General features: G+C 42.1%; 1 protein-coding gene and 1 long non-coding RNA gene across 5 annotated transcripts in view; both read left to right on the top strand.

Moving 5' to 3' along the window:
* The window catches only part of LOC140253892 (uncharacterized), a 41,799-nt gene extending 38,949 nt beyond the window's left edge, over window positions 1-2,850 (top strand). The window contains exon 4 of the long non-coding RNA XR_011904022.1: window positions 57-2,850. This is a non-coding gene — a long non-coding RNA (uncharacterized lncRNA). The remainder of the gene's footprint in view (window positions 1-56) is intronic.
* TIAL1 (TIA1 cytotoxic granule associated RNA binding protein like 1) overlaps window positions 1-21,258 on the top strand; it is a 264,354-nt gene that overhangs the window by 237,173 nt on the left and 5,923 nt on the right. Inside the window, exons 1-6 of one of the 4 annotated variants that reach the window (XM_072340427.1) lie at window positions 7,109-7,398; window positions 12,432-12,528; window positions 16,393-16,491; window positions 16,767-16,821; window positions 17,133-17,220; window positions 19,104-19,179. In XM_072340427.1, coding sequence (XP_072196528.1) covers window positions 7,370-7,398; window positions 12,432-12,528; window positions 16,393-16,491; window positions 16,767-16,821; window positions 17,133-17,220; window positions 19,104-19,179 — 444 coding nt within the window. In that variant the 5' untranslated portion in view covers window positions 7,109-7,369. Of the gene's footprint in view, window positions 1-7,108; window positions 7,399-12,431; window positions 12,529-16,341; window positions 16,492-16,766; window positions 16,822-17,132; window positions 17,221-18,500; window positions 18,631-19,103; window positions 19,180-21,258 lie in introns of those variants that run through there. The other 3 variants (XM_072340426.1, XM_072340428.1, XM_072340429.1) reach the window with 3 other exon arrangements.

The following is a 21,258-nucleotide window of genomic DNA, read 5'->3' as shown; positions in this document are numbered from 1 at the left end:
AAATCCCACAAGCTGATTTCAGTGCAGTTTTGGTTTTCCTTTATTTTTCCGTACAGGACGCAACCCTGCCTTAAGTCAAGGAGTGACTCTGGCTGTGATCACACCAAAACCGCTTTGATGTCCGCGAGCTGTATGAAGAGAAAAGGAAAATTCAAGATAGAACAAAGGCAACAGAACAGATCTGGGACTTTTAGAACTAAGCACTTTCTTAATATATTTTGAATGGGTCAGCTAAATGATGATGTACAAAGTGGGCTTTTTTGGTTGAGCATTCCCTGTTGTTCCTGAGCCAGTTAGGCAGAGCTCTTAAGAAGACAGCTCTCTGATGGAAGATCTACCTCGCTCTGTCCACTGAGCAACATATCCCTGCCGTACTTCATTAAGAATCAGGAGAATGAATTACAGTCTATCACAGCTTTTTTTTTGTTTTTAATTGCTGCAGTGGTCATCATTCATTAGTATCTACAGGCCTCCACCTAGTGGATGAACTGCTGCTCTGTACTCGAGGCTGCAATACCCTGAATGCCTCGAAATCTGGTTTGCTGTGCAAGCTTTGCTAGCAAATCTCGGTCAAGAAATAAAAAAACGAAAGAAGAAAAGCACTGCCAGGATGGAAATGCTGGAGCAGCATCTGCAGGGAGTGTGAGGCGGCTCCAACAGGGAGAGCAAGGGCAGCGTTAGAAGTGCTAGCATTTTTTAGCCATACAAAGAGCTCCCTGGGACTGTGCCAGGAATGCATTCCCCCCACTTGAAGAGTTTAGCTGGCTGCTCAAGGCCAGCTTGCTGATAAGAGCAGTTGCAAAGGGAGAACTGGAAGGAGCGAATCTGTCATTTAGGGTTTCAGTTGTAAGGCTGTAGGTTGCACTGGCAGGACAGGCAGATGTGGGATGGTGAGTTTTGGAGAGTGTTAATAGTTTCATCCTCTATCTGTTCAACATTGGCACGCACATATTTGCACAGTGCTTCAGGGAAATATCCCATCTATAGCAGTGGCTCTGACTCACGTTCACGTGTGAATTTGGATAGGACAGCTGAAGTGATTGCTGCTCATACCTCTCAACTTGGCCTCCTGTAGCATCCTGCCCCTGCTTCAGGGATACAGAGTGGAACATCTCCGCTACACTGCAGGCTGCTGGTTGATGAACTAATTTCCTTTTAAAAGAACAGAGGACTGCAATCTGTAACTTGATTAGATATTATCTTCTTCAGCCATCCTGCTGTAGGATCAATAATGCCTGACGAGGCAGAGAGGAAACCTGGGGCTTCTGTTCAATGGGCTGAGTCAGAACCGCATCTCCAATGCTTCTGAAGAAGACTGAACTCTAGATAATGCATAAAATCTGTTGTTCACACAGCTCCAGGGCAATAATTCCTTCCTAAACTAATCAGTTTTCTGAAACACAAGATGAGGTTACGCTTCTCTGGGCTCAAAGAACTTCTGTTAAGCTAATGGTGGTAGCAGTCTAATTTCCCCCTAAATCCTGGACTCCAGTAGCTAAAAGGATCATTTTGAATCTTTAACTTGCTTTAACTACAAGACTGTTTACTTTTCCCACTGTTTATGTTTAACTAGATTTTTGTCTCTATGTATGTATTACACATGTTCTCATCTCCTGCTGTATTCTCATAGTCTATTTTATTTTAGGCTGATCATCTGTTCTCTATACTTTAGCAGTTTAAATGTCACATCTACTAAACAAATTACAGACAGCGCAAAGCAGAAATCCAATGGATCTGATTTTTGGAGGGTTATGCTGGCATGGAAAGATCCTCGCTAAGCCTTCAGACAGCAAAGCCCTCCTTCTGTTCCCTAGTGCTAGAACGTGGCCAGGCAGCCAGCTAGAACAGATCACTGCCAGTCTTCAGCAGCTCCTGAGCTGCCAAGAGGCTGCTTTGGCCGGGGGAGCGTGCTGGAGGCAAGGACAGGTGAGCAGAAGGCAGCTGCAGAACAGCTGGTTGCTGGTGATCAGCATGGGCACAGCCCTGCCTTGAAATAAAGGTGGTTTTGCCCAGTGAAGACATGAACAGCAGTTTGGGAGAGATTAGAAATGACCACATAATCTTCTCATATTAAGAAGCACGTGAGAAGCACAGGCATGTTTGTAACGTTAATGATGTTTATGAGGGTTAGGTTGTTTGGTAAGGTAAGCACGTCCTGTGTGTAAATTTGATCATCAAAACACGTTGGTGTGCAAAAGGCTTGCTCCAAATTTGTTTACTTAAGTCTATCCTGAATTAGATACAAATATTTCCTTTTGCAAATGACATATTAAGCCTTCTCCCTCCAGTGCTTTAATCAGTGGGAGCAGAAAGTTCTGCTACTGAAGTCCTACGTAGTCCATGCTTTTGAGCTCCACGTCTTCACTGGGAGTGATGCCAGCTCCAAACATCCACGAAGAACTTACAAGAGAGGGAACTGAGCGCCCAGGGTTGGCAGTTATGCCCAGCAGACAGTGAGACCTGATACTGCACAGCACTGGGCATTTCAGATCCCAGCACAGCAACAAACAGCTCAGAAATCTGTTCTGGCATGACTGAGCCCTGCTGGGCCCAGGCTCCCTAATGCTGAGCCGTGGTGTGGGATGCTGTAAGCTGGTGGTGAATAGCCAAGTGTATGTTGTGTGATTTTCTTTCTTCTCTGACATGAAAGCAGCTGGATTTCCCAAGAGAGAATAGATTTGGAGAATTTCAGGTTGCAGGATGACGTGCACCTGCTCCTTAAAGACTATCCAGGTGAATTTTAAACAGAATCCCTCCTATGCTTTGAGAACACACAGTTGCCTATGCGTGCGGTTCCTCCTTTTGCCTGCTCTAGGACTGAAGTCTTAGAAATAAAACCCGTTTAAGAGCTCTTGGTACAAAGTTGATGAGAGCTCCCTGTTGTACCTTCAGTATTGTTTTATCTGCACGACCATAGAGAGCACAGAACAGACACAGGAATCTAATTCAGCATCTTGTTCATCGTCAGTTATGATCATGAACCAAAATGTTGAATGGTTATGAAATATGCGTGGTGGAAAAATGCATTTTAAGAATGAATCAATTCTTATGTCAGTGGATTGAAATAACTTGTCTTTTGGTTCTGAATGGGCAAATAAAGGTCTATCTTATACATCTCTGTGCTGTGAGATTGGTGCAGCACTCTCTTGAACTGCAAGAAAAGCTTAGGGTGATTTTGCTAAGCAGGTTCAAGAAAATCATTATGTAGCCCAGGTGGTGGGAAATGTTCAGCAGGCTGAAGTTACAGCAGCTGTGTGTTTTATGCTTTGCTTTGCAAATGTAATGTCACAGTTGTAAATATGTCTACAAGAACCTGTTGGAATCTGAGTTCTGTGACCTCACGTTCAGACTCATCCAGAGCTAAAACATGAACACTGGAACTGACTCATCTTGTTAAGATTCCCATAACCGCACAGGAGTGAAAGGGATGTTGGGATCTCGTCCATCTCTCATTCATGCACATCAGGCAGGTGACTTGTGGGGAGGTAGCCTGGCGAATGTATGCTCTCAGATAGGTTTTACTCAGCGTAACACCAGGACCCTGCTGATGGATCATGGGGATTGGAAGCAGCTCCAATTAAGACAAAGCTACAGTCTTCAAAGTTCCTTTTTGTTAGCTTCAGGAAAGCAGAACGACACCAGTCTATTTATGTATTTAGCTCACTGATTTTGTCACATCACATTTTGCTCCTGTTAGCCCTGTGGGATCACATCCAATGTTTTTTTTGGGGGGTTTAGGCTATGATCAAACAGAAACAGTGTGGCATGGCAGAAGGTTTTATTTTATTTTGGGATATGTGTGTGTTTTCTTGTTGCAAACTAAGAGTTGACAAATAGATGACAAATCCTGGTTGGCATTTGAACTAGACTTCCATTAAGCTGGCAGCATCTTTATGTTTATTTTTGGTGGAATGACCTTTAGATGTGTAAAAGCTCTAGATGCTTCCTGATTAAGTTATATGTACACATAAGAAACACTTTCAGCTCTGAGGGCTGATGTGGGAATGCTTGATTAAGGTATCTTCTGCCTTCTCACAGCCTCCTGCTCCGTCCATGAGATCATGGACTAGGGATAGAGGGCAGCATTTATATGAAGCATAAGACTGAAATGTAGTTGGCTTTCTCTTACTCGCTGCTCCTAGTTCTGGCTGTCACTGCAACCAGGTGTTGCAGAGCAGCACACTGGGCCAATGCATTACAAGAAAAGCAAGGTTGGTTCTTCTGGTTTTGGCCTATAGGTAAGGCTTCTTCCTCCAGGGAAAAAAGTAGCATTTCAATGCAGCAAATGGAGCCCTCTTTGTGTTTTCTTTGTTTTCTTTTTCTTTAATTTTCAATCATTTAACTGTTCCCTTTCCATGTACTTATGCACCACTGTTAATCAGCTCCCACCCTGACTTGACTCTCATCTCCTGCTGTGATGTGCTCCTGTGTGCACTTATACATGAATGCCCATCAGCTGCAGAATTCACATACCTCCAACTGTTAGCCTTGTATCCTTGTAGATACAAGCTCTCAACCTCTAAGCTAAGTCAGATAAAACCTAAATACATTTCATTTACATTTCATTCAAGCAGCACTGGGATCTAGAAAGATAAGTTGTGCTTACAAAGAGATAAATGAAGAGGCAAGTCCAAGACAAATCCTTTCTCAAGTCTATAGTTAGTAAAAGCGGCTTGCAGGGAATGTTCTTGTACCATCAGCTGTCCACTGGAACAAGCAGAGATAAGAGATAATTGAGTGACCACACATTGAAAATGTTGCCTTGATTTCTCATTTAGCTCTGTTATGATTTGACAGCTTTTTCATTTCATTCCAGTCAATTTATGCCTTTTTCTCAGTCGTAGGTTTGCTGAAAGAGAGGAGTGCTGACTTGGAGCACCCTCAAGATGTTGTGTGTTAGTGGTTTGAGGTAAGAATTGCTACATCTTGTTTGACAATATCCTGATGGATCGTATAACATTAGGCCCATCAGCCAGCTGCTAATAAATTAGCAAGAAGGCCAGTTAGGATCCAGTGCCTAAGAACTATGGAAAATGAGTCAATCTCTAGACCTTATTTCATATTTTGGTCAATAAAAATAGCTCCAGATGTAAAAGGGGCCATTGTACTTAATTAATTATTGTCTTTACGCAACACTAAATGATATTCTACTTAGTAAATTAAAGCTATGTCAAGGCATCAAGGTACATATCTAACAGATGAAGGTAGGCTCATTAACTAACTCAAAAAGTAATTGTTAATGGGAAAATATCATTAAATAATGGGGTTTCCACTGAAGTGCTCTTAGGCTCAGTGTGGTCCGTTGTTTCAAATACTGTGTCACTCTTTGCACCTCCTAGAAGAACTTGATTTTCCAGGTGTACTTTGAGAATACAACTAAGCCAGCTCCTGACTGCCCTATAAAGTGCTTCTGTCCTTGAATGCAGATGGAATTAATTCTCATGCCATACCCACTTGTTGCCAGGACCTTACATGTGTCTGACAGAGAAAGGATGGTATTACCGATGCACTTGTATGTAAAGTGGCCAAACACTGGTGGAAAGGTAAAGGCAAACTTCGAGAGTCATTATTTTCCAGATTAAAAAGCTTGATCTGGCACAAAGATATCACTCAGGCAAGCTTCAGTTCAGCTTGGTTCTGCTGTCTTTTTATGTGCCTCCTATTGCCTGTGAATAAACCTTACATCCTTCTACACAGAGCAGTATTCAGATACTCCCTGTTCTGCGACCTCTTATGAACTTGGAAGCTGAAACTCAGGAAATAATTTTTCCTGATCTTTAAGAAAATGAATGATTTTTATTGCTGCACTGAGCAATAATGCCTGCGCTGTCAGGGACTCGGCAGTGGTGATGGTGATGCACATTATTGATGTTGGTTGGCAGTGGGCAATCCAAAGCCATTTCTGTGTCTTGCAGCAACTCATCTGTCCTGCTGCATCGTTTCACGTAGCAATAAACACTGCAAACTCTCATAACATTCAGAGAACGCCAACGATTTATGGCTTATAGCCCAAATAACCAAATGCAGAAATAAATAATGCCACTTATCGGGCTGGATATATGTATATAACTCTATGTATTGCCTGTGTACCCAGAGCGGTGTAACTCCAGGCGGGACCTTTCTTGTGTTGCTTTTTAAAAAGCTTCTATAGCTGAAAAAATGGGCAATGTTGGAAGGAAAAAAAACAAAGCACACAGAGGAAAAATGAGGTTTAAAAGGCCAGAAACGAGGATAGTTTATGTAGAATTTTATTTGCGAGGGATATTTTTAAGGGGAGGGGGAACAACACTGAGTGCTGCTTTGATTGCTTCTGGAGCGAGCTGGCCATGAAAGGGAAGATTGCTATTTTGCTGTGAATGAAGTGGCTGCTCTCAGATAAAGGTATGCGATCACACTTTGATATCAGTTCCAGTTGCATTCACCTTTTAGCCCACAGACCTTACTACGAGGCACTGCTGATCTGCATATATATTGTGACGAGGTTTCAGTACCTTGGGTTGGATCACACGCATGTAGTGCCTTATCCACAGCACACAGAGCAGTGCCAACTCCTGCAGGCTGCTGGTTCATTGCAGGCTGGGAGCCCTGCACAGCACCCGGTCTGAAGTGGAATCTCCAGCCTCTGAAAATCACTCATTTAAAGCAACGAGAACACACAGCACTGATTATTTCGGGGTTCTGATTATTTCTGACTAAACAAAGGACAACGGACAGTTAGAATATATCCATAGATATACATGGATTTGATGATCTTGAAGGTCTTTTCCAACCTAAGCGATCCTCCGTTTCTATTTACCCCCTATTGCACACGCAGCCCCCACGCCACCACGCTGCGCGCTCCCGCCGCGCTGGCGGGACTCAGGAGCGCGCACTGCCGCCCCTTCCCGTGCAGCCCGCAGCCAACCCGCGGAGCGGAGCATCGCGCGGCGCCCGTCCCGCGGTGCATGCTGGGAGGTGTAGTTCCCTCCCCGCTCTCCCCCTTCGCTTCGGGCCGCCAAAGGACTACAACGCCCAGAAGCCCCGGCGTCATTCCCGCCGGCCCGTCGCGCCCCCTCCGTCAGTGACTACGATCCCCAGAGCGCTCCGCGGCGCGGCGGAGGGGACCGGGAAGGAGAACCCGGGCCGGCAGGGAGCGGGCCGGCGGGGCGCGGCTGCGCGGAGAGCGGCTTCCTGAGTGTCTGGTGGCGGCGGCCATTTTGTGCTGCTTCTTCCCTCTCCCGTTCGGGCTGCGGTGTCGGGACCTGGAGAGGGGGCGAGACGGAGCGGGGGCAGCCGGGGCCCTCACCCTCACCTTCCCTTCGCCTCCCCGCGCGGCGGAGTTCCCCCTTCCGGCGCTGCCCCCGGCCGCGAGCGGAGCTCACGCACCATTATGGAAGACGACGGGCAGCCCCGGACCCTGTGAGTGGTGAAACGGGGGCCGCGGGCCGGCGGGGACTGCGGGGCCGGGCAGGGCGGTGCGGGGCCGGGCCGCGGGGGCGGGGAGGTGCGGGCAGGGAGCGGGCAGGGAGCGGCCGTGCTGGCGGGCGGCGTGTGAGGGAGGGACGGCGAGCGGGAGCCGTGCGGGGAGGGAGGGAAGGAAGGAAAGAGGGAGGCTCCGGCGGGCGGGCTCTGAGGGAGCGGAGGGAACGCGGCGGTGCGGAGGGCCCCGCCAACTTCTTTGTTCGGCCCCGGCGGGACGGGCAGCGGGCGTTGCGCTGTGTGTGCCTCGGCAGCGCTCCGCGGGGCCTGGCAGGAGGAATTACTGTGCTGGACGCGTCTCTCCGCGCAGCGTCCGATAACTCGGCGGCTTCTGTCCGCTTTTCTGTCCAAAAATTAAACGCTGAGAGTTTGCTGTTGAGTTCTTTACAACTCGGCAGGTACGGCTCTGATTGCGTGCGTGCTGTTGTCTTACGCTGAGGGCTGTCTGTAACGTGAGGCAATGGAGAGCGCGTCGTTCTCTTGACCGCTCCGCTTGTAACGTGGGGCCGGCGGGCTGTGAGGCAGAGCGGGGCTGTCCCGGCAGAGCACAGCGCCCGTGGAACCTTTGTCTGTGCGGGGCCGGGCTGGGAGCGCTCCGAGAGGCTGCCAGGGCGCTTTGGATCGAAGGCCGCTGCAAGAGGAGCGGCTGAAACAGAGCGGAATATCTCTCGAGTTGCTCTGTTTTGTGTCTAGTACCAAAATGATGACTTGGCATTTAAGGCTTTTCGAGGCAATTTGTGGTGCGTTCTTTTCTTCTTTTTTTTTTTTTTTTTTTTTTCCCTCACTCTTTCCGACGTCTGCCAAAGTTCTCTTAACTTGCTGGCGGTGTCATGTGATACCTGCTTAGTCCTTGGGTTAGATAGAATAAATCTATCGGCAGCGCTTTCTGTGTTGACATCGAGTGGTCCGGGTGTGCTTGGCCCTAACGGTGCAAGTACTTTCCAGTGGGAGTACTTTCCAGAGCGCTGCTTTAGAATGAGCAGAGGGAAAAGGGCAAAGGTGCGCCGTGTTTTACTCCAGCTCCGTTTCCTTCGCTGATTGGTTCCTCCTCTTTTATTTCCCCCTTTCTTTGTAAATAAATGCTATTCTTAGCCAAAGTTTGAAAATCTTCTTTTACTCCTAATTACCAGCACTCGAAGCGAGCTCTTCTCACTGCACCCAGCTGTGACTGAAGTTGGCCTGTAGTCACTTGTGAAGGAGAAATGATTTTTATGCTGAAGTGTCTGAAATGCCGTCACTGCTGCTGCCAGAGATGTGGGATTGCACGAATGTGACTCTACTTGACTCGTCAAAGTTATGAACGGCACATATGTGCATTTCCTTGTAGCTTTTTAGTGATCAGGCGCATAGGGTTATTAAGAACAGTCATATGCACAAGTTGTCCCATCAGTAGCCTTGCTGCGTTGTATAGTAGGTACTGCGGACTTCAGGTAGGATGCAGGAGCACAGCTCTTCAGCCGTGTGGATCCTGAGTTGGGTTTGCTCATGTTTTGTGCCTTGTTCTGGTTCAGTCCTCGTGCAGAGTAAGAATCTTGTGGTAGAGTCCACCGTGTAGATTATTCATGTCATTTCCTATAGCTCGTTAGTACCATCAGAGAGATGCTGCTAAGGTTCCTAGGCACTTTTCACTCCATCGGTTACTTTACTTCTTATCATACTTTCTTCATTTGAATCTGCCACTTCTTGCTTGCTGTCTGTATGAGTGTGAAAAGCATTTGTTCTGTGTTTCATTCAGTGTGTAGGAGAGCTTTCCTGGACCTAAAAGTAGTGGCTGCAAAATCCCTTTCTTCCTCAGCTATCTGGAGTGAATGAAAACCCATTTAAGCCCACAAAGGGGATCTTTCTGTTCAAGCCTAAGATTTTAATTCTAAAACTAATTGCTGTTGTGTCTTTCATTCTTCGTGCAATTCTGCAAGATACCAGAACTTCAAATACAATTTGCTGCCCTATTACATTAACCAAGCTAACAGCCTGTGTGAGCGCAGTAAATGCTTCTTTGTTGAGCTTTATGATTGTTGAGTTTGAACGATATGTTCCATAGGATGTAACAAAACAAGAAGATTGATGTGCTGTGGAATAGCTTTTTGGAAGCCGTATGTTTTCTTTGGGCGTGTTCCTGCCCCTTTTGGCTTCATAAAGTAGAATAGGAGGCTCTGTGTTCTATCATGTGTAAGTTGAGGTTAAGATGCGGTGCCCCAGTTGTCTGGCAGTGTGTCATTAGCATCAGCTGGGAAGCTTTGCGTTTCCAGAGAGGTAAGGTTTCCACGTGGTGAGTGTGTTTCCTTAGTGATACGGTGTTCGTAGGATTATAGTATATCCTGACCTGGAAGGGACTCATGAGGGTCATGGAGCCCAGCAAGCACTCAGACATGTGATGCTGGAGCTGTTTGCTTGTATGGTGCATCTCTTCCCAAGTCATCTTTTAGCTGTACTGAATGTACTTACAAGCTGCAAGCAACCATCGAGCCCTAATCTTTAGTCGATTGTTTCAAACTCGTAGTGGTTTGTATTCACTTATTTTACAAGCACTTGCAGAGCTTTGTGTCAGTGTCTCTGTTACATGCACCTTTCCTCTGAGGCAGTCTCAGGGTGTGTATTCAAGTTAGAGTGCGTTAAAGCTTGTGAAAGGTATTAATGGGTTCTGATTGCAGTGATGTTAGACATCAAAGCAGTATTTATCATAAACACAGAGAACTGATGGACCAGGAGGAGCTGGCAGCCCTCCTGAATCTATCCATCAGGCCGTCCCAAATGACACTGCTGATGTAGGATTTTGTGTGAAGAAGCAGCCTGTTTCGTGGCTGAAGTTTACGATGTCACGTTCTCACAGCTGCCTCAAAGGAGACGTAATGGTATGGAAAACCAGCTAGTAATTCTTCTGAAAGTTGGCCTGACTGACCTTAATTGGACAGATGTTGAAGGAATGGATTTCCTGGCTTTTTGGTCAAACCAAAGAAGAATTCTTCAAACTGCTTTTCAGAGCTGTTGCGTTTCTGAAATAAATATTAATATGATGCAGAAGATACTGAGACTTTGGCTTGCTGTAGGACTGAAGTTAAAAGGACTTCACTGTATTTTCTTTCATGTCAGCGCTACAGAACAGGTGCTCACTTCCGTGCGCTGTTAGCTAATACAGCTTGAGAGATAGAAGGAGAACAAGGACTGGTAATAAGCTCCTGTCAGTGCAGACGTTTTATGTGGGAACTCTTACTAGGAATCATGTTTTCCACTGAATTCTAGTAATATCTGCTGTGTATTTGAAGTATTTCCACTTCAAACTGCAAATCACTAACAGTTTTAACTTGGTGAATGATTAACAAATGGAGTTAAGGTTTCAGATACAAGATCTGAATGTTTTCCTGCTGAATTTTTGGGATAGGGCATTGGAAAGTCAGTGAGATAGACCCTGTTATAAGGCAAACTGCCTTCTTAATCTTGACAAGTTTTTACTCACTGCAATACAGGATACGAATGCAGCTTCCATTGGAGATGTCTGCTAATTCCTATATATTTAGTTAGGAAGTAAAGAGTGGGTGAATACTCATAATGGATGTTCCTGTGTTTGGGTGGTACCACATGAGAGAGTCGCTCTGGATCTTGTGGTGGCATTTACCTCCAAGCACGGAGCTCTTGTGTCGTATTGACAGAGTATCAGCATCAAGGAAAACATTTCTTTGTGTGGGGTTCAAATAGAAACAAGCAGCGTCAGTTTGAATCTTGCTCAATCCAAATGAAGGTCCAGCTGTCAAACACAGTCAGCTTTTCCAAGTTTTACTTGGATGTGAGAGAATTGCTGCTCTGACAAGAGCTTTGGTTGGGCATCATAGCCATCATTTGCTTGGGCATCGACTGACGACGTGTTCGAGTTCATCTCACTGAGGTGTATTAACAACTTGGACAGATGTTTTTGGTGTAGTATGAAAATCTGTAGTAGATTAGTGTATAATGACTAAAATGTGCATTTTCTTCAACAGCTGAATTGCAGATTTGCATTTGTGCCACCTTATCTTTGGGCAGAATTGTTTTTAGGAATGATGGACGCATCTCTGCTAGTGATTCTGAGCTCTGTTGGTCTGAGGAGCTCTTCTCTTGACTGGTCACATTGATGATAAATACAGTGTGATTCCAGTGTGGTCGTGCTTTTGTTTTTCTAAGCATTCAGTGTGTGTTTGACTTTCTCCCAGCCACCTCTGTGACCTGGCTTTAATTTTTCAGAGTTAGGCTCTAATGGACTATTTAGGAATTGCTACTGGACTTGTCTCTGTGGGTAATTTTAAGGCAATCCAAACTTCATAAAAACAGTTCCAAGTTCTACAATTTCCATGACTTTATAGGTAAAGTCTGTAAATATGGGTGATATTAAAGCACCACTGCCAAATCTTGGGGGGAGTTCTTACAGAGGCGGTAGCTGTTGAGGTAGGCAATGTGTGTGGAGCATTCCTATGGCATATGCTGCGTGCCTTGCCTGTTGGTGGCTGAGCTGCGTTTCCAGTCCAGGACAACAGAAAAATGGAGTTGGTCCTTTGCAAGATAGCATCATCTACATTCAGTAGCTATTACTGTGATGACAGGAGTTCAGTATGAGCTTTGTACTCCAATGAAAAAAGAAGGCTTCGTTTAGTTGCTCAGTGGGAAGTGAAACTTGTACCAACTGGGCAAAGATGGGTTTTCTCTGCAGCATCCTCCAGCAGTGTTCTCCAGCTTCTGATGTTTCTCTGCCAGAGGAAGGGTTGCTGCTCGGTATCCAGGGTTGTTCCAGGCCGTGTTCCCCCTTGTGTTGCCAACTTTGTAACTTAAAGACCGTGTGGATGTTGCATTAGAGCCATAATGTGAAATCACTTGTGAATAATGTCTTTCAGATTAAGATGCCTGGGATTTTAAATAGTTATTAAAGGTTTTAAAAATAATTACATTATAAAAGATGAAAAATGCTATTCTAATGTCTTTTTTTTTGTTGTTATTTCCTTGTGTAGCTATGTAGGAAACCTCTCCAGAGATGTGACTGAAGTCCTTATACTTCAGTTATTCAGCCAGATTGGACCATGCAAAAGCTGTAAAATGATAACAGAGGTAAGGACTTTCACTTCCAGAGGAGTAGCAGATACGATTTTTTTCCTAAATTATCCAAACTAAATGGAGTTGGAGGCATTGTTTGATGTTATTGGTAATGGCTTGGGAGGGTTGGTTTTTGTCTGTATTTTTGGGTAACTTTTTGCAGAAGAGGCCTTTTGTTGAGAACAGTCCTGTGCTCTTGCTGGTAGCCCTGCCACATCTGGTTTATCAGCTGATGATGAGATTCCACTTTAATGTAATGGACTGCTGCCCCTCTTTCTTCGGAACCGTATTGTTCTGATGATCAAAAACTTTGTTGTTCCGATGTTATTCATGGCTGATTTTCTGCTTTTGACTTTACTTACATGTGAGTCTCAGTAATTCTTTTCCCTGTTCTTCCCTATGGATGTACAGTCAGAAATCTTTCAAACTCCGCTTTGCTATTCCTGAGCCTTTTATTGTTTTGTCAGTCAAGTAGTTCTTGCCTGCACTTGTCTGTTCTTACTGTATTTTTTTTTCTTGGAATAAAGCAACAGCTTCCATAGTATTCCCAGTAAGGTTTTTTAGTACTATGTGTTGGTAAGTACTAATGCTGCCTCCTTTTGCTTGTAGATCCTCTGATACATTTAGTGTTGGTGGCCATTTCTGTGATCTTTCTGACCTATCTCAGGCAATTCCTTGCTGCCTTACGGTCTTCTTTCTTTCTTCCTTTACAACTGGTGATCTTCTGGCAGGCAGGGACTAATTAGAACTTATAGTTGGTTTGATTTTTGGTTCTAAAATAGTGTTTTTCTTTATGCTCTTATTACTACTCCTGGTGGTTCCTACTGACTTGTCACAGATTTCCTTAGTGTAGTCACCTTACTTCTGTTGTCAGGATATTAAATAAATGAAATATTAAATAATCCTGATCGCAAGACTCATCATTTTAGGAACGTTGCTTGTAACTCTGCTGTGATCTTCTTTTCCTTTCAAAATGACACCTTGTTTTGCTTTTACTTCTTATTGTTTTGGCTGCACATTAACTACCTGATGCTTGTTTAATCCTTCTCATCTTGTGGCACTTTTATTAGAACTTTCTAATGAAAGTAAGAGGAGCTCTGCCGTGTTGTTTGCAAGGTTATTGGAGAAGGATGAGCAGAACAAAATGGAATGTGTTACACAGCACAGCTGTCGGTTTTTTCCTCTCAAGAAATAGTGGTTGTCATGCTCTTTAGAATATGGCCGCTCCAACCATGAGCTGATTGGTGGCAGCGTCAGTTTGCTTTCCTAAGAACCAGATAAGAAATTCCACTGCTTAATTTGTTTTAATATAACCAAAGAAATAACAAGCGAGACATCTTTATGAAATAAGTATGCAAACAAAGCTACTTGCGGCTATGTTCAGTCATATGGAAGTGAATGTACTCGGCTGACCTTAGCACCTGTCACCAAGCAGTCTATCATGAGGGAAGCTTTGTGATGTTCCACTGCCCATTGACTCCTTTTGCTGTCCACCTTGGCTGCCCCAAAGTCATCTGGCAGGCTTCACAAAGAAGGGGCGGGGGGGAGGGATCTTAATGAGAAGGGAATTAATATTTGAAGATGAAGGGCAGTAACTTTCACCTTTGGAGTACCTGGGACGGGTGTTCTGTTACATCCTTTCAGGTATATGTGTGCATTTGAGATGTACTGTAGATTATGTATTAATTCACTAAAGTTACTTTTCACTTCAAAGAGTTAATTTAGGGAGAAAGAAGGGAGGACAGCATCTTTTTTTTTTGAGGTAAAATTGCAAGCCTGCTACAGTATCAGTCTGTAACACTGTTACACAGCTATAAACAGTACGGATTGCAGATGTTAGCAGTTCCTTTACCTGTGTACTTTGCAGGTTCTTAATGTTTTTATATAACGTGTAAGTGGTTCAGTAATTAATAAAAAAAACCAAAAACCCTAAAACAAAATCCTGAGAGGTCATATAGAAATAATGTGCTTGTACCTTCATATTAAGTACCCAATTAACTTCAAGGGGTTGGATTCTACGCTGGAACTGGCTTGCAGCTACCGTGCTTTTAATGGCCAAAGTGTCTGTGGCTATTGACCATCCTTCCAAATGCTGTACTGCAGACTTTTCATGGCCACTGTGTTATGTTAAGTAGTTCTTATCAGCCCGCTGTTGCTATCTCAGTCAGTCAAGTTTATACCTGAATATTTTCCATTTGTGTTTGTTTTTTGTTTTTTAATGATTAGCCAGTTTGTAGGTGGTGTGGCATGGCCATATGAAGTGGCTACAGATTTCAAGTGCTTATTTTGGGAGCATGTAATACTCAGAGGAGTGCTGTAGGTAGCATTTACAGGTATCTTGAACACCTGAAGAGCTGGACATCTATGAAAGAGGCTGCTCTTCCTGTTCAGACAGATTCTGAGTGCAAAAGAAGACCTCGCAGTGTGAAAATAACATATCGTATGCTTCAGTTGAGGTGTAAACTGCGCTAAATCTGTTAAGGCCTTAAATGGGTTTTGCAGGTCTCACTTCCAGTGCCGCAGGAATGTCAAATGGAGAAGGGGGATAGTTCAGGCTTGCTCTTTCAGTGCATCCAAGGCAAACGTGCTTTCAGAGCTGTCTATGGCTCTTGTTACTTAAACTCTTTGTTATAATCTCAGATTTGTCGTCTCGCCGTCTGTTATTTTGCATGGTAGGAACACCTAGTTCTGGGAGTATTCAGGTGGAAGGTTCAGACTGCTTTATCATTTTGGATGTATAAAGGCCTTGTGATGAGTTTGGCTGTCAGATCTTCATCGCTTCCATTGTTTAGATTTAGACAGAACTGTGTTTGAAAATGAACAGTTGAGTTTTATAGGGCTGAATTAAGATTTCTTTATTCATATATGCTTGAATGAACATTCAAAAGTTAAACAGTAAAACCAATAAAGGCTTATTCTTAATTTCAGTTAGTGCTGTGCTTTTCCTGACAATGGCAAAAGTTAATGTGGAAGAGTATTGATGTCAAAGCAGTTTTTAGATCCTTCCTGCACCATGTAAGAAATAATTTTAGTTTCTTTTTATACCTGTTGTCTTTTGGTCCGTGGCCAGGTGGCCTAAGTAATGAAGATATTTTAGTGTGAGGCTGTAGCTTTTGTATTTGTGACATTTGTTAGGGAAATAAAATCTAGTATTTAAGTTAGGATTCTCATAATGATTTCTCCTTGATCAGCTTTCTTGAAGACTTTTACGTTTGTTGCATTTCCTACTCTGGTACATTTAATACCGTAGGGAGCTTTGTTTTTAAGTCAGCATACAAAAAGAGGCGTTGCCCAAGATAAGAGAGTAGTGATCAATTGATTAGTGTCCTCTTACTTCTTCAACTATCTTCAGACCTTCTAAGGGGCGTTTCCCAGTTACTAGCTGTAACATTTTCCATTGAAGGCCGGGAGTAAGCAGTCTCTGGGTTGCTGTCTGTGAATGGTTTTCAGGCAAATGAAACGAGGCATTTTAAGCAGCAGGTGTGAGAAAATTGAAAAAGAATGTGGGAAACCAACCTTTCAAGCTTTGAGTATCTGCTAGAGGCAGAAAAGTGTCTTGGTTCCTTCTGCTCCTCCTGTTTTTCCCTCCTTTCCATCAGGTCTTCAGATCACTTTTCTGGTAGCTGAATTATTTTTAGTTCAGTAGAAATACTGAGAGCTCATAAAAAGTAAACTGTACTTCTGAAATTGCTAGACCTTTAATGGAAAGTCCATCTTAAACATTCTTACATTTAAGTGTAATTTCAAAGGCTATTTCATGAATCTAATGCAAGTAATTCTTAAAGTTTCTAGCTATAAGTAATATATTTTCCTGGATTTTCTTCTCAGCAACCCGATAGCAGAAGGGTCAACTCTTCTGTTGGATTTTCTGTTTTGCAGCATACAAGCAATGACCCTTATTGCTTTGTGGAATTTTATGAACACAGAGATGCAGCTGCTGCATTAGCTGCTATGAATGGGAGAAAAATTTTGGGAAAGGTAAGTTGTTTATGTTGTAATCTTAGTCTTAAGGATGCTGTCGTTGTAAACAGTACGTGTGTGTATTAGTGAAATTTGTTTGTTAGAAATGTGATTAAAGCTCAGTGGAAAATAAAAGCGGTATTTAGAAAACATTCTTTGTGATTATTGTGCTGTAGTCCAGTATATTGAAGGATGATTTGGTAATATTATTGACAATTGTGACCAGCCCTTGAATGACCTTATAACATGTAAGAATGTTATGAATTTATACTAAATCTTGTACTTGTTTTCAGGAGGTCAAAGTAAACTGGGCAACAACACCAAGTAGCCAGAAAAAAGATACATCCAGTAAGTAAAGTAATGGCACAGTATTACTTCTACACAAATACTTCATAGCACATGGTAGTAATTGCCATAAATACATTCAGACATAACTTTTCTCCTTCCCATCTCGTGTTTAATAGAATTTTGCAGACTAATTCTTCTGTTTCTGTCTTGCAACTGGGGAAACTGGAGCGAACAGACTTAATTGCTGCTGCTCATCAAGCGGAATCCTGACTGTTCCTGGTTCCCAGTGCTGTGCAAAGAGCATCGCTTTTTCAGGAGTTGAAGCTTTGGATAGCAGTTAAATATTTGATTAGCACATTATTTGTTTTCAGATCACTTCCATGTGTTCGTTGGGGATTTAAGTCCAGAAATAACAACAGAAGATATCAAGTCAGCGTTTGCTCCTTTTGGTAAAATATCGTAAGTATCACAATAAACATTGCCAATATCAGTTAGAAAGTATGACAGTAAAAATTTGGTGCTGATTTGAAATGTTATTTCTTATCTTCTAAATGATTTTTCTAATGTCTTTCTTTGCTGGGTGGGCAGTGAAGAGGGATTATTATTATTTCATGTCTGTATCTGTTATCATGTTTGTAAATCCAGTAATGTAATTGTGCTCCAGTTTTGCTGAAAGCAGTATGCTTTTTAGTTATACTCTAATGTGTTTCAGCTTCTTAGTACAATTTGATGACTGTTTTTAAGTGTGACTTTTTATTGTTCGGAATGTGTACAGAATAGTGACTTTACAATGACAGACCTTGCATCTTCGGTGTATTTTGTTCATACTGCATTTTGTAGGCAGTATAGAAAGCCGCTCAATTCTAATACGAATTTATGAAGCAACCAGTTGTACAGCTTATGAAAATCTTCAAAAAGATCACATTTATTAGAAAATAAATTAAAATATTACTTTCAGGTAGCGGCTCAGACTGTAGTAAATCAGACATTGATTTCCAAATTATATGCACACTATTGAGTTAGTTCAGAGAGAGTTTAAATTTCTCTCGGAAAATCCTGGTGATAACAAATGACCTTATGTTTGAATTGGCCGTATTTGACGTTACAAGAGTGCTTGTAAGTTGTAAAGTATGTCTGTGAGAGTACTGCTACAAGAAAGGTCTGTTAACTGCTATTGGCTTATCTCTATAGAAATCCTTTAAAGTTACATGCGAATGTTTTTGTACTGCCTCATGGGAATGTATTCCTAAGAACAAAATCCTTATTTTTCTCTTGTTCTGTACGCATATTTTTAATTGAATCATAAATCTTATTTCTTACCTCTGCTGTTTTGTGTACTTTTTGTCTCTTAATGTGGTAAGTAGTAGTGTTTGAAAATGGGGATAAGAGAATAATTCAGGTTTCTGTTTCTCGATCTATATTTATACCTGAGACCTGCAGTTTTTCTAAAGTCCAAGTCACAATTAAAAGTAATAGCATTCTGGTTATTTTGCAGAATTGCTCATAAGAATGGACAGGATCTTGAAGGCTAACTGCAAGGAACTGTGCACACTGGAACTCAGTTGTAGATTTTTTCTCATTTCTATTTATTCTTATTATACATTATTTATTATATACATATTTTAGTATTTACATTTTAACATTCTATATTCAGTGCAGTTCTATATTTCCAATCATTTTAACTTACTCACTAAAATTTCTGTGTAAATTTGTTGTTTTCGTACTGGTGTGCTTAGCATTGTTGTTAGTTTTATTCTCCTTTCTTAAATTTCTGAAAATGTCAATTTTTCAAAATTTACAGCTGCCCAAACTCCAAAATGATGGTAGAGAATTGACCAAGAAAAATAAAGAAATCTGTTAACAGGCCATGTATGCCTTTTAATTCCTATTTTTTCCTCTTTTTCGATTTTTTAATATTTCATATATTTTGTATCACTAGGCAGAAGACTTTTAACTATTTAGAGAATGCATGGTAACTTAGATAGAATTGTTACAGTAATTTATAGAACAGTAAACTTTAGAGGACCCTAGCCAATAGAATTTTAGAAAAGGCAACTTTGTTTCTCTTATAGTTCAAATCTGACCATTCTAGTTATAGCCAGTACAGGTTATGTGGATAGGTTGCATGTCTATTACATGTTTTTTTTGTTGTTTTTTTTTTGTCCTACTGCTTTTTTCTAACAGGTAAAGAAGCGATAGGGAGAGTTCAGGAATGATTAGTTGTAGGGCTAACTGAATTGATAAGAAAAATTATGCTCACAATACAGTGTGTGTGGTTCCTTTTAGTTTTTATTTTGCGAGTTATTAATTCTGCCCTCATATAGCTGTGCTTCTTTCCGCAGGGATGCACGGGTAGTTAAAGATATGGCAACTGGAAAATCAAAAGGCTATGGTTTTGTATCTTTTTATAACAAACTGGTAAGTAATAACGATGGTGATTGAAATCAATTGCAGATTCTCATTTGTTGTTTTTCCTTTGTTTCTGTATTCACTGCTTATCAGGCTTTCCCAAGTGAATTTAGAAGAAAAAGTTAACGCAGTAAAAAATGTCTGTTATGTTTAGAAAGGGTTGAAGCAATGCAGATGATTGCGGTGCTGCAAGAACGTCGTGTTGTTTATCTTTATCCGTTGAGCCGCCTCTTCTGCAGCGTGTGCAGTGATCACACTTTGGAGCTTTGCAATGCTGTGCTTTGGGTCTGTTAGCTGAGGAGCTGTCGGGTGTGGGTTTGTATGTGAAGATAGAAGCTGGAGCCCTCATCCCTAAAGAGTAGGGCTGTGGCCAGCAACAGCTGGGATGGTTGTTGGACAGGTTTAGGTTCATGCTGAAGATCAGTCTTCCTGAGGACCTAACGCTGCCTGCTCTTTGTATCTTGTGTTAAAGTGCAGTTGATTTCATTTGTCTGCTTCTCATTAAAGGAGCTCTTGGTTGGTCCTTTGCTTTTGAGTTCTTACAGCATTTTGAAATCTCGTTGCACGGAGCAATTAATTTACAGCCAAGATTTGATTCTTTATCTCAAGTGTTTTGCTTGGTTTTGAGTTCAATATTATTACAAAGAGGATAACTTTATGCTTATGAAATAATGCTTCAGACAAGTGACTGGTGTCCCTTTCTGATAGGAGTATTGTAGATGTTATCTGTAGAATTTAGTCAGTGTATCACTGATTAACAAACAGTGTTTTGTCCTACCGTTCATAGCAATGCAACTGGCTCAAGTAATTCTTTGTGATTTTTGAAGTTAATTTTTAAGGATAACCGAGCTGCATGTGTTTTGAGATGCATTTAGGACAGCACGGGGAGTTGTGTGAAGTTTTCCTTCAACATTTTAGGGTGTTAATATACACTGCAGTGGTAAGAAAACCAAATTGTTGTGTTGAACTGGAACAGTTCTGGCAGCATGAGCTCTGTTTTTGCCAGCTATGATCATCAAGACTAGCAGCGAGGATCATTTGAGCTAGTTTGTTTTCCTAGTCAGTTTGTAATTTATCTTAAGGAGCACATGTGGAAGGTTTTCATTTGTTTATTTTCCTTATTGGTCCTCTCTCAAAGTCTTCTCTCATAAAGTCTTTATTGTGTATATATGTTGTCCTCAGAATGACCAGTGCGTGTAATTAAACGGATCGCAGTCCTGAGTCATTTGTGTTTGAGATGAGTGTTCTTCTAAGTGGAGCTCTGTGGTGTGCAGCAGGAAGATGCTAGCACTCACCTTAGATTTGTCTGTGTTCTCCCTTTGTCTCTTGTGCTTTACATTTTCTTTCTTAAACTTGCTGCCCCTGGAGGAACGTTTCAGACATACGTACTATTTGCTCTTTCTCTCTTATTTCAATAGAGCTGGCAGGGGGAACAAATTGCTGCTTGCAAAGTTAGCAAACTTTTCCTTTGCTTACAGTGTGAACATAGAGGTTGTCTTTTAGTTTATGTTGGAGATAAGATGTTAAGCTGTGTGGGCCGTGACTGTTTGGCTTCGTGTGCGTATGCGTACATACATACATCTTTAACGTTTACAAATGTTAAAATGCAGTCTATGTTCAGACATGAATTACATTCTTCCAAAAGGCAGAAAAGAGGATGAGGTGGGGGTGGAGGGGTGGATAGCAGGAAGCTGCATGCTTGATGTATTTTAATCTTGGCATTAGAGGATTTTTATTAGCTAGCATTCAGTCCTTCAGAACTTGAAAATATTCTACCTACCCGTGGTCTGTTATGTTGGGTGCACATTGAGATTATAGAAGGCTGCATTTGAATCTTTTATGTAACATCTTTTGTAACACGTACTGCGTGGTATAAACTTGAGTTGGATTACAGCTAAGAAATTGGCCAGTCAGGGATTTTGAGATGATTAAAAAGTCTTTCCTCACCTTTCATCTGTTACTATCAATTATGTTCTTGTATATTATGTATTTTATACAGTCAGTTGGCAAAATGCTTTGATTTTCTGCAATTATAGTTGCTTCATTTCAATAATCGCTTCTGGCATCTCTGTGACTTTTGTACTGTTT

This window comes from Excalfactoria chinensis, chromosome 6 (assembly GCF_039878825.1).
Source record: "Excalfactoria chinensis isolate bCotChi1 chromosome 6, bCotChi1.hap2, whole genome shotgun sequence".
Classification (NCBI taxonomy): Eukaryota; Metazoa; Chordata; class Aves; order Galliformes; family Phasianidae; genus Excalfactoria; species Excalfactoria chinensis.
The sequence above is the reverse complement of the archived record's forward strand: the minus strand, read 5'-3'. Positions and strand labels throughout refer to the sequence as shown.